Source organism: Hylobates moloch, unplaced genomic scaffold (genome assembly GCF_009828535.3).
Source record: "Hylobates moloch isolate HMO894 unplaced genomic scaffold, HMol_V3 SCAFFOLD_3, whole genome shotgun sequence".
NCBI classification, from domain to species: Eukaryota; Metazoa; Chordata; class Mammalia; order Primates; family Hylobatidae; genus Hylobates; species Hylobates moloch.
The window spans coordinates 21,158,165-21,171,325 of record NW_026652278.1 but is presented as its reverse complement, the minus strand read 5'-3'; the positions used below and the strand labels follow the sequence as shown (position 1 = coordinate 21,171,325).

Below are 13,161 nucleotides of genomic sequence, written 5' to 3'. Positions count from 1 at the left end.
ACTACAACCCACTCCAGAGATTTATATTTAAGATCTAGATCTTAAAATATTTGGCACAAGGTATTGAGGTTCCTGACTGGGACAGGGCTACAGAGAAGGATTGGGGTCGGCCTCCACTGCCTAATTCTTTGGTCTCTGAAGCCTTTCAAGTAGCATTTCCTCCTTGCTTAATTTGGGCAGGCTGCCCATGTTGACATAGAAGTTAAAGGCACACTTTGGTCTCTCTCAAAATAAAGTGCTCCAGAGAAACTAAATATGCAATGGCCATTTGCCCAGCTGCTCTCCTCTTTAGAAGGGGTGCTTTGTTTCTTCAAACCTGCAGCTTGCATTGAGGACACATGCACACAGAGACTGTCCCAGCAGGCTAAAGGAAGATGTGGGCAGAAATACAAACCTTTGCATAGAACATTAGAGCCAGAGGACCTCCTTGGAAAGGCATCATGTCCAACTCATTCACTTCTCAAAGGAGAAACATCGTACTACCTGTAACTCCATTAACTTGGAACTCTTTAAACTTGCTTAACCTGCTGCCTGGAAGCTATTAGCCCTGCTGAACTCAGAAGGCGAGAGCTGTAAGGGATCCTAGAATAACCTGGTCTGTTGTACAGATGAGGACCAGAAGCCCAGAGGGAAGAAGGATTAGCCTGAGAGCCCACAGGTAGTTCAGAGCGGTGGCCAGTCTGGAACACAGATCTCCTAGATATGGTCACTTTACTTACTGTGAAGGGAATGAAACTCATTTCAAGGCCCTTTCAAGGCCTTGTGTCTAATTCTGTATTCAAAAATGTGATTCTTTTCATTAAAGAGGGCTCTCCACATTGTAAAAGTTTCAAGATCCCACAAAATCTAGATCTGCCCCTAGCCACACACCACTAGTGGTTAAGTACTGAGAAAAGGAATCCATACAGCCCTTGACCTATAATCGGGAGCTAAATACAGCATGGGCCACCAGGGTGATGATAAGGTGGTGAAACCACTACGGTCACTGATGAAAGCCATCCGGAGAGGAAAATTGGCTTCCACGTACTGACAACAGTCTCAGGGGACTCCCTGATGACAGGCTGCCTTTGCTATTGAGTCCCTGTCTGGAAGTGAATAATTGTTATTTTAACCAGATAAAATTATAGATATGATTCCATGAAGGTTTTACAATAGTTGGCAACACGGAAACACCAGGATTGTCAAAAATCATTGCCCACCATCAGCTGTGTAGAGCTGAGCTTCAGGCATAAACAAAACATCAAGTCTTAGAACTGGAATGAGCTTATTTTCTTAAAAAAATAATAATAATAAGAGACATGTCCTCAGCATCCCCCAGGCCATCCTCTGGGCTGGAGAGACAGATAACGGGACACCCCCTTCAACAAGTATAGAATTAAGGGTCAAGCGTCCCCTGAGGCCCACCAAGACCTTTCCAGGACAAATGGGCCTCAGCAAAGAAGGGACTCTGTCTCCTGACACTTTCGTACTGATTAACATTCCCGCCATGGGCTCAGTTCCCTATGCCTGACCCATGTGGTTGGTGTTTTTTTCTCCTCCCTTTTTCCGCTTTCAGAGCATTCTTATGTGTTTCTGAAGCAACAACTGCTCCCTGCATATATTTCCATCAAATTACCAGAAAGAGAGCTCTGCCCTAGATAACACAATGGAATCAACGCACTGCTAATTGCTTAGGATCCTGAGAGCTTCAAATGCTGGGCTCTAAAAGCACCAGTTCTACTCAGCAGGCTTCCTCTTTCTTTTCTCTCCATCCCCCTCCCACTCTCTCTTGACAATATCCCATGGTTGGTATTCCTAGTGAAAAGTTATTTTGACCCTCAATACAAAATAAAGGAAGGTAGTTGGCTTACGGAAATACCCTAGTGCTGTGGTTAAGAAAATGGGCCTTCTCAACAGACCGCTAGTTTGAAGCCTTGTTCCATCATTTACTAGTTGCGTGACTTTGGGCAAGTTAGTTAACCTCTCTGGGCTTCTATCTCTGCATCTGTTAAACAGGGATAATAACAGCACTTACCCCATAGGTTTGTTATAGAATTATATGAAATAATCTTTAGGAAGGACTTAGCACAGTGTCTGGCACAAGTTAAGTAGTTAAGTACCCAAGAAAGTAGCCATTCTCATCATTGTAGACTTTGACTCTATTTAAAGTGGAAACTCTGAGGGCTTCTAGCATTGTTACCTTTATAAGGCTGAACATCGATGTCAGTGTGGGATTACACTGACTTTTATTCAGTCAAACCAGTACTGATCATTCCTCTTAGAGAGAGAGAAATGAAAAAGCTTAAAATGGAAAAAATGGAAGCAATAGAAGCCAAAATCATAGACTCCAAGAATCAAAACAAGCCTCCGAGGTGGTGAACCTTGACTTTCCACCTAAAGCCCAAAACCCTTCTGCAAGATTGCTGTGGGGTGGCCTCCCCGCCTCTTCCAAAGACAATGATATTTGGGCCTTCCCATTTTAGATCAGCTCTGATATCTGACACCCTGAACTCTCGCGCATGTGTCCCGGTTCTGTCTTCTGAAATAATATCATATAATTATGTGGCTGACAGTCCTTCAAATATGTCCACCTTCTCCAAGCTAAACACCTTGTCTCTGTTGGTGGTTCATTCACCATCTTAGTCACTCTTCTCTGAATATGATCCAGTTGCTCACTATCCCTATGAAAAAATGAAGCCCAGAGTTGAAGTGTTATATTCTAGACTTTATCAGACCTGTGCAGGCCATCAGGGGTCAGAGGTGACCTTCTAGGTTCTGGAAGACTCTAGGAATGTGTCCTAGGAAAATAACTTTAGGGCGGTTTTTTTCACCGCTATTTCACATGGAGCAACTCCGAGATTTTTCCACATGAACTATTGTTAAGCCAGGTGTACTCATCCTTAACTTGTGACACCGGCTAGTTGTGACTCAACCGTTCAGTAAAGTAGTCCCCTCTTACCCACAGTTTTGCTTTCCATGGTTTCAGTTACCCATGGTAAACTGTGGTCCAAAAATATTAAATGGAAAATTCTAGAAATAAACAATTCTTAAGTTTTAAATTGCACACCTGTTCTGAGTAGCATGATGAAATCTTGCACCGCTCGCTCTGTACTTCCTAGGATGTAAATCATCCCCTTGTCCAGAATATCCACACTGTAGACACTACCTATCTGTCAGTCACTCAGCAGCCATCTATGTTATCAGATCAAAAAAAAAGTAATACATATAGGGTTTGGTACTATCTGCAGTTTCAGGCATCCACTGGGGGTCTTGAAACATATCTCCTGTGGATAAAGGAAGGTTACTGGATCTGGAATAGGTTTCTAATTTTCACATTATAGAGAAAGTAGGGGGAAAATTATCCCAAGCCTTGCCTGAGCTGTTGGGTGAGAATATAGAGAACTCAATCATTAGTGTTCTATTTCAGAAATTGAATTAACGGTGTCAGCTCTGTTCTTCACTTTGTAACAGAATCAGGCAGGTTCTTCCATGAGGAGAGGTATTATTCCAATATTCTAACATTCTCCTGGCTGGTCCCTGGCAGAAAGAGTTGGGAGCAATACCTCTGACAGGTCTGGGGACTACATCGGGGTCCCCAGTTAAGTTCCCATATTTGAAAATGGCCTCTCAAAATATGACAAATCCCAGAACATAACAAGGAACATTAAAAACCACTGTAAATCTGCCACTTCAGCCTGCATATTAAGCCAGTAGATCCCTTATGATTAAGAACATTATTATCCAATTATTGCAGCCATTTAAATGGTGCAGGGGCTGACAAATGGGAGGAAGCAACTGACTTCTAGGTGACTGAATCAGGGAGCCCTTGCTGGACTTGCCGTCAGTAAAATAATGTCAGAGGCACTAGGAAACGAAAGAGATTCTGAGTCCTGTCAGCGAAGTCCCTGTGTGTTTGACATGTGAGGGGTAAAGTCTATTTTATTTTATGTTATGTTATCTTTATTTGTTATTTTTAAGTTCTGGGGTACATGTGCAGGATGTGCAGGTTTGTTACATTGGTAAACATGTGTCATGGTGGTTTGTTGCACCTAGCAACCCATCACCTAGGTATTGAGCCCAGCATGCATTAGCTATTTTTCTGAATGTTCGCCCTCCCCCACCCCACCCACCAACAGGCCCCAGTGTGTGTTGTTCCCCTCCCTGTGTCCATGTGTTCTCATGGTTCAGCTCCCACTTATAAGTGAGACCATGCACTGTTCCTCTGTTAGTTTGCTCAGGATAATGGCTTCCAACTCCATCCACGTCTTTGCAAACGACCAGAAAGACCATTTGATCCAGCAATCCCATTACTGGGTATATACCCAAAGGAATGTATATCATTCTGTTACAAAGATAAATGCAACCCAAAGGAATATAAATCATTCTATTACAAAGATACATGCATGTGTATGTTCATTGCAACACTATTCACAATAGTAAAGCCCTGGAATCAACCCAAATGCCCATCAGTGACACACTGGATAAAGAAAATGTGGTATGTATATACCATGGAATACTATAAAGTCCATTTTAACTAGACATCCTTGCTGAAATCCGTTCCTCCTGCCGCTGTCTACCTATTGCAGTTCTGCAAATCTCCAGGTCTATGAAACTCAATCTTTCAAACAGTAACCTGGTCTAAGCTTTATTTTCCTATTACATAAAGTCACAAAGGTTATGTCCATTGAGCATAGGAAGAAGCTGAGGCCTGAAAGCCTGACTTGCCTATAGTGTGTCCCAAGTTAGCGGTGGAAGCTCAGGTTAGCCCAGGATCCTTGCCCTTCCATGGTAATGCTTTTGTCTCTGAAAGCTAATCCACAGGTTGGGCGCGGTAGCTCACGCCTATAATCCCAGCACTTTGGGAGGCCAAGGCGGGCGGATCACAAGGTCAGGAGATCGAGACCATCCTGGCTAACACAGTGAAACCCCGTCTCTACTAAAAATACAAAAAATTAGCCGGCATGGTGGCAGGTGCCTGTAGTCCCAGCTACTCGGGAGGGTGAGGCAGAAGAATGGCGTGAACCCCGGAGGCGGAGTTCACAGTGAGGCGAGATCGCACCACTGCACTCCAGCCTGGGCGACAGAGCGAGACTCCATCTAAAAAAAAACAAAAAAACAAAAAAAGAAAGCTAATCCACAGAGCAGTTCAAGATTGTTACTAGAGTTGAATCAATTCAAGACTCAGAGAATGGAGAAATCAGCCTCCTTTGAGTAAGTCGAACAGAAAGACTGCTGTTACTCCTAACAGCTCACCCAGCATGTCCTGATGAGAATGGCAGGCAAATATCACACATGCCAGGCCAGTGATCAGAACCTGCTATTCCTGTGCTCAGATCGTGGTGTTGACTCCTTATTGCCCGACTGCACTCAGAGTGTAAGACCCAGTGTTTAGTGTTTGAGGTTTTTTGTTTTTTGTTTTTGACAGAGTCTCACTCTGTCACCCCGGCTGGAGTGCAATGGTGCAATCTTGGCTCATGGCAACCTCTACCTCCCAGGTTCAAGAGATCTTCCTGCCTCAGCCTCCAGAGTAGCTGGGACTACAGGGACTACAGATGCCTGCCACCACACCCAGCTAATTTTTGTATTTTTAATAGGGACGGGGTTTCGTCATGTTGGCCAGGCTAGTCTCGAACTTGTGGCCTCAAGTGATCTGCCTGCCTTGGCCTCCCAAAGTGCTGAGACTATAAGTGTGAGCCACAGTGCCCAGCCAGCCCCAGTCTTCTTGATCAGCCCCCATAACTTCTCTAACCTCACCCCCGCCCTGCTCCCCACTCTCCACCCTCCTGCCTCACTTACTTGCTCCAGCCACACTGGCCTCCTTGCCGTGCTGCCAGCCACAGTCCTGCCCCAGGGCCTTTGTCCTGACTCAAGCATTCTTCCCTGGATGGCTATACGGCCCCCCTCCTCACTTCCTCCAAATCTTGCTCAAATGTCACATCCTCAGGGAGGCCTCTCCAACCACTGTATTTAGAACTGCCACCTGCCCTTCCTCACACTCCTGATCTTCCTTATCCCGCTCTGCATGTTTTATAGCTTTTCTAGATAATGTCCTATGGTCTGTAGTTACATATTATATCATTTACTTACTGTTTGTCTCCCTGCTAGAATATGCCAGACCATTGAAGGCAGATATCTTTGCTTTGTTCGCTAACAAAATCCTGACAGAGTCCATCGTCAGTGCCCAACACATAGTAGTTGATCAATACATTGTGGTTGTGATTGTTATTGTTGTTGATGATTGTACTGGGAATCAGATCCTACACTTCCCGACCCATGCTGAAATCTGCTCAGGCAAAAAGTAGCAATGAGTGAGGGCAGAGGCGGGTGCTGAATGTGCTCAGTCCCTGTGTCCTTGGGCGATTCAGTATAACACAGTGCCTTAATATCCCTGAATTTCACTTGTTTTCCATTAGTGAAATCTCATTGGCGTGAATGAGACATACAGTGTGTGTCTCACTATGATGAGCAGTTCTAGAATACGTGATTATATGATGTCCTCATCCCTTCTAAGATGGCATAGCGTCCTAAGAGATAGAGTTTCTCTGGTCCTGGAGGACCGCTCTGTGGTCTCACATGCTTATGTCTTTGGGTTGATTCTCATCCCCTCCCCATCCCAATTCATCTGCTCCTGGTAGACCCAGCTGCTCAATCTGAGAGTTCATAATGCCCAGTGTCAATTTCCTTCCAAAGAATGCCAAGTTCTCCACCAAGAAAGAAGCTCCCTTTGTCCTGGAGGCATCTGAAATCGGTTCAGATCTGTTTGCAGGAGTGGAAGCCAAAGGGTTAAGCATTAGGTAAGTACATTTCCTCCAAGTTTATATGTTTAAATGCAAAGAAAAAAAAGACTAGCTGACATACTTTTTAATCATCAGATGTTTGTAGGCATAAGATTCTCTGCTTCAAAGTGATGCCATTTTGTTTTATTTTCAGGTTTAAAGTGGTCTTGAACAGCTGTTGGGCCACCCCCTCGGCTGACTTCATGTATCCCTTGCAGTGGCAGCTGATCAACAAGGGGTAGGTACACTACCTAGAGACAGGGCTGAGCAGTGGAACCGGGCATTTATCGGGCTACTTTGCTCTGGCTTGGGAAAGCTTGGGAGGAAGAGGTGAAGCCTGCTGGAGTTACAGCAGTGACATCCTCTGTGGTTCCAGGCAAAGGACAAATACTAAGAAACAGGACATAGTGCATTCTAGGGACCAGATACTGTTCTGAGAGCTTTACCTTATATTAACTCCTTTAAGCCGTACAACAAGAAAGGTAGTTTTCCTATCATCCCCATTTTACAGATGAGGATACTGAGGCACAAGAGAGGGTAAGGTCTCATAGCAAATGTTTGTGTGCGTGTGCATATGTGTGCATGTGTGTATGTGTGCAAGAGGAAGTGAGCAGGCTGAATGCAAATCCAATTAGTCTAATAACAGAACCACGGTGATGATGACTAAATTAAATAATCCATATCAAAAGCTTAGCAGATGGTACCTGCTAGATAGTCCAACCATTTTAAATAAGATCATTGTTTTTATTACTAATTAAGTAGATAACCGGGAGCTTTTACAATCTGGAGTAAAGCACTAAAGTAGTACTAGAAGTGCACCCTAGAATGGCAATGCTGGAAGTCACACACAGGATGGTTTAGAAACATGCATGGAAGGGAGAAAGACCAGATTAGAGGCCCTGGCAGCTATTGTGCAAGGGTGATAAGACATGAACTGCTATTGTAGCCAAGTGAATGGAACAAGGTCATAAAAAGTAGGGAGATGCTTTTACAGAAATCAGATAATGTAGGAACTAATCAGATAGGAGGTGGAGGAAAGGACAGCACAAGAAATCTGGGGAGTAATGGAAAAAGATGGCTTTGTGTTCTTAAATCTGTGGACTACAAAGCTGAGGAAGAGTGTTTGGATTTGGCTGTGGGAGAAGGAGCTTTTTGGATAAGGAGATATGGATTCTCGCTGAGTTCACTAACAGACATGTTAAGCTTCAAATGATGATTGTCCAGAAGTACTTAGAATTGTATCATTGGAAATCAGAGGAGAGACGGGGCTAAACAAGAGATGTGGACATCATACACATAATTAGCAGTAAACAAAGAAGAGATCATTCTCTAAACAAAGCACATAACAGACCGATGTGCCTGTGTTATTCTCAGAACCCATCAGGCCAAGGAAAAATTAATGTCAAGGATAAAGATAATTGGATAACAAAAGTGGAGCTATTTTGGACCTCTACTTTTATTTAGCAAACACTTATACAGCTCTTACAATATACCAAACATTGTTCTAGACAGGTGTTTTACAAATATTAATTTATCTAAGTGTCATTAAACCCTCTCTAAAGTAGATAGTATAATAATCATTATTTATAGAGGAGAAAACTGAGGCACAGGTCCAGACACGTGCCCAAGATATGGAGCTAGTAAGGAGAAGGCCTGGGATTCAGACTCCGTCAGTGTTACCTCCTGAGTGGCCTGGACAGGACAGGCTGGCCGAGGCACACCTATGCAGCCCAGCAAAGCCTCCTGTAGAGATGGCAGCTTAATCTGGGTGTTTACCTCACATCTGCCATTGAATGATTCAATTCATTTAGCCTCTGTTAGCAATGGTGCAATCAAATGACTCCAGGAATTCTGAAATAACGTATTGACCTGCAGGGACTTGAAATTGCTATCAGGCACTGGGAACCTCTCTCAGGCAATGGTCACACTAGGCAAAGGCTTCTGCCACCCCTGGAATCATCTCTCTGCAGGGAGTTCTAGTGCCGTTGTTCCCATCTGGCAGATGTGCAACATGGCTGAAAAAGGGATGCCTGTGGCTTTGGGTGGTCTGCACAATTGTCCTCAAGCTCTAGTGTACACATAAACTGCGTAGGGTGCCTATTACATATGCAAGTGCACTGTAAACCTACCAGATCAGAAGGACTCTGGGAAAACCCACGGAATCTGCATTTCAACACAGCCAGATGTAAGGCATCCCGATCCATTTCTACATTCTTCCTAGTTGACATGGCACCTCGAAGTTGGAGATACATGCACAAAGTTCAGTGCCAAAGGGGAGAATGGAAAAGTCCACTCCCACCATCTCCAGATGATTTTTGCTCACACTGGGCCCCTTTGGAAAAAAATCCAGTTTACAAAAGTTCCTGGAGAGATGGCAGGAGATATATCATCAGGAATTTCCCTGTACACATGGATGCCCCAAAAGCAGCATACTTATCTCAAAGAGCAATCTGACACAGGAAAGTAGGCTCACACAGAGAGGGCATAAAAGCCTCCTGTGGGCTTCCACCACCTAGAGGCAGCTGCCACTGAAGCGTGGGTGCTGTAGCTGGTGCCATGGAGCAGCAGTGCCAAGGCATCTAGACCTGCCTATTTTTTGCCTACTCCCCACCCCCTGACAAAGCTCTGCTTACATTATTTTCCACTGGCTGACCATGCCTGGGGCACTCTGGCTGCAAAGAGCTATTTTAAGAACTCCCATCTTGAGTTCATACGAGGATCTCGGGTTTATTGACAAAATGATCCTCCAGAAGTCTTGTTGCACAACTTGGAAAATGCCACAGTTTCATCACTGTTCAGAGCCCACCACACACAGACCTGGCTCTGACCCCTGGTCCAGGTACAAAGGTACAGCATTCCCTCACTTCACTCCCTCACTCTCACACTTGACTTCCTTAGCACCTGCCTTTAGCTTGGCCCGCCGTTGTCTGTTTCTGAGGGAATGGGGGTGGGGTAGAGAACATCATGAAGGTTCCCTAGGGTAACTGGAACACTCTCTGGCGTGTGTGCCAAGTTTACAATACAGAAAGTGAGATGCTTCAGAGTTGCATTAATTTGGGGCCTGCTGTGGTGCTGTTCAGTGGTCTGACGCTTTCGATACATAGACCTTTTCCTGCAGAGGGACAGACCCTGGTGCCCCTTCTTATCTGCAGATAACAAACCCCCACGATAGTGTGGGCTTCTCTGTATAGTCCCAAGAATGGCTGTGTCTGTTTCCAACACCTAGTTAAAGGAATGGCACTTAGGTCATCAGTCTTTGTTAAATGAAAAAGTATGTTTGCTGAAACCAGAGTTTCTCAATGTTGGCACCTTGACATTTGGGGTGGGACCATTCTCCATTGTGGGGGCTGCGCTGTGCACTGTAGGATGTTCAGTAGCAGCCCTGGTCTCCGCCCTCTCACTAGATGCCAGCAGCACTTCCCCCATTCTGGACAATGACAGTGCCAAATGTCCCCTGGGGCACAAAGTGGACCCTCAAGTGAGAACCACTAGCTTAAATAAATGTCTGTGTCATTTTTTTAACTGAATTATTACCTTTGAGACGTTGGAATATTATACAAATATTATATTCTCATTATAGAGAATTTGGAAAAATACATAAAAATACAAAGAAGAAAACCAAAAATGCCCATAATTTTATCCCTTTGTATCAGCCTGTGTTAACATTTAGACGGTATCCTTCGGTCATTATTTCTGTGCTTATATAAAAAATGTGACCACATTTTTACAAAGGTAACTATGTAGACATATATAATTTAAATAATACACCATAAATACAAATTTTCAATGCAAAACCTCACAATTCACACACAGAAATGTGTTGGGTATGACGAGCTCAGGCAGCTGTGGCAACAGGGGCAATGCTGCTCCTGGTGCCATTGTCCTTACTTTGTATGTACCTCAAGGGCTGGACATATTCCATTCCTCAGAGGGCCTTATCTCCTAGGGATTTTCTTTCTTTGGGACACAGGTATAACTTACTAAAAGTGTGGCTCTTATAAGTCACTCCCCTCCCATCGTACCTTGTCTATAGAATGAGGACAGTAATACCCATCTCCTAGCTCATCAACTTGACCTCACAGTTGTGAGGATCAAGTGAGGTGCTGCTAATCAAAATGCCTGGGAAGGTTAGAGGCCATATAACTACCTTAGGAGCCTTGTGTGTAAATTGCTTAGCAGCTCTTGTTGGAGTTCAAGGAGGTGACAGTTCACTCCTCTTTCCCCATCTGCCTCAGCTGCCCCACGGATGAAACCGTCCTCGTGCATGAGAATGGGAGAGATCACAGGGCAACCTTCCAATTCAATGCTTTCCGGTTCCAGAATATCCCCAAACTCTCCAAGGTGTGGTTACACTGTGAGACGTTCATCTGCGACAGTGAGAAACTCTCCTGCCCAGTGGTGAGCTGCCTCTCTCCAGAAGGACAATGCTACCTAAAGGGTGCCAGTATTGGAGGAGCTGGAGTCTGAGTGGGGAAATCATAACTAGGCCAGGGCAGCTGTGTGCTGAGGGCATCTGGAGGAAATGGCACTGAGTATAAGGGCAGATGCTCGTGGGGGCAGATGTTCAGGGCCCTGTCTGCCTTGCCTCCAACAACCCACATGGTCTGGCATGTGTCGCCTAACCTGCTGGGACCTGCTTTCTCATCCTTAAGCAAAGTGTGTTAAGTAATGATGGCCCTTCCCTCATCAGAGGGCAGTGTAGGTAAATGAAAGTGATAACAGACATGGAAATACTTTGAAGAAGTGAAAAGGGCAAGGCAAATTCAAGGTCTAGGTGGCAGGGACAGGCCGAAGACATAACTCAAAAGGTGGGTGTTTTTAGTCTTGACTGAACAGCTCAAGGGTTCACCTCTGTGACCTCAGAGAGATGCTGCAGAAATTCCTGACACTGGATCATGGCTGATTTGACCACGTGAGAGGAAGGCCTGGCAGGCTGTGCTTTCACAAGCCAGCAGTCATCCCGATGCTCACTCAAGCCTGAGAACCACCACTTAGACACTTAGACATGCCAAATCTCAAACTGTTCTCCTTTCTGGTCTCTTTCAACTGGAGACCTTGGTGTTTCCAAAGAGGATGCTATCCATATAGCCTATAGTAACCAACAAAAATAAGGTCATAATCTCTATTGCTACTGATTCATTTGGCCAGAAAATGGTTCTTTATGAGCACAAATAGCAAAAGGGAAAGAAACCAGAAAGTGCAGAGCCAGGGAGAGGAGGGGAGAGGCATTGTACGGTTGCTCAAAGGATAAGTATCGATGCCATATTTTTAAAAAGAAAGAAAATGAACCAGAATACAATTGCAAGTGTCCATTTCTCTAATTATTGTGGTGAGAGTGATAAGTAAAAGCCTTATCAAAGGAAACGGTATCAATCCCTTCCACACTCAATGGCCTCTTCCAGCAGGGTTCCCTCTGGCTTGAAGAGTTAACAAAATAAAGCTTTCTCTTTGTATTCAAGTTGGAGAAGGGATGAACACTGTGTCTCTGGGTTATTTTTAAAAAAGGTAACTCATCTCTGTTGACTGGGGAATTGTGACTCCACCCCATTTGTGACCTTTTTAAAATGTCTTTTCTTTCTCTTTTCTCCCCTTTGCTCATGCGTCATCCCACCTTCCCCGCTTCTCTCCCTTCTGCCTCTCTGGGTCTTCAGACCTGCGATAAACGGAAGCGCCTCCTGCGAGACCAGAGCGGGGGAGTCCTGGTCGTGGAGCTCTCCCTGCGGAGTAAGCGTCTCTGTTTTCCAAATGGTTGAGTTCACTCTGGGCTGCGTCCACAGGCACAGCCGGTTTGAGCATTTTTACTGAATTGCCAAACCAGTTGTGCCTGTGGGCACAACCTTCACCTGCTCCTGGAGTCTTCTAGCCAGGGGTGGGGAATAGCTCAAGCCAAACGAAGGAGTTGAGGTTTGTTATGTACTCTGAAAGTTCTATCTGTACCCTAAATTCAAATACCCCCAAGGAATGAGGAAGTGCTGAGCTTCCAAACAAAGCATGCAGTGAACAATAATAATAGAAAATGAGATGTCATGGGGCCGGGCTCGGTGGCTCACGCCTGTAATCCCAGCACTTTGGGAGGCCGAAGTGGGCAGATCACTTGAGGTCAGGAGTTTGAGACCAGCCTGACCGACGTGGTGAAACCCCGTCTCTACTAAAAATACAAAATTACCCGGGCTTGGTGGGGCACGCCTGTAATCCCAACTACTCGGGAGGCTGAGGCAGGAGAATCGCTTGAATCTGGGAGGCAGAGGTTGCAGTGAGCTGAGATTGCGCCATTGCACTCCAGCCTGGGCAACAAGAGTCAAACTCCGTCTCAAAAAAAAAAAGAAAGAGAGAGAGAGAGAAGACGAAAGAAAGAAAGAAAAGAAAGAAAGAAAGAAAGAAAGAAAGAAAGAAAGAAAGAAAGAAA

The 13,161-nt window shown here is 44.9% G+C and overlaps 1 protein-coding gene across 1 annotated transcript in view; it reads left to right on the top strand.

The window, feature by feature from the left end:
- TECTB (tectorin beta) overlaps positions 1–13,161 on the top strand; it is a 17,013-nt gene that overhangs the window by 718 nt on the left and 3,134 nt on the right. The window contains exons 2-6 of the mRNA XM_058437009.1: positions 6,085–6,277; positions 6,651–6,773; positions 6,910–6,993; positions 10,991–11,153; positions 12,407–12,479. Coding sequence (XP_058292992.1) covers positions 6,085–6,277; positions 6,651–6,773; positions 6,910–6,993; positions 10,991–11,153; positions 12,407–12,479 — 636 coding nt within the window. The remainder of the gene's footprint in view (positions 1–6,084; positions 6,278–6,650; positions 6,774–6,909; positions 6,994–10,990; positions 11,154–12,406; positions 12,480–13,161) is intronic.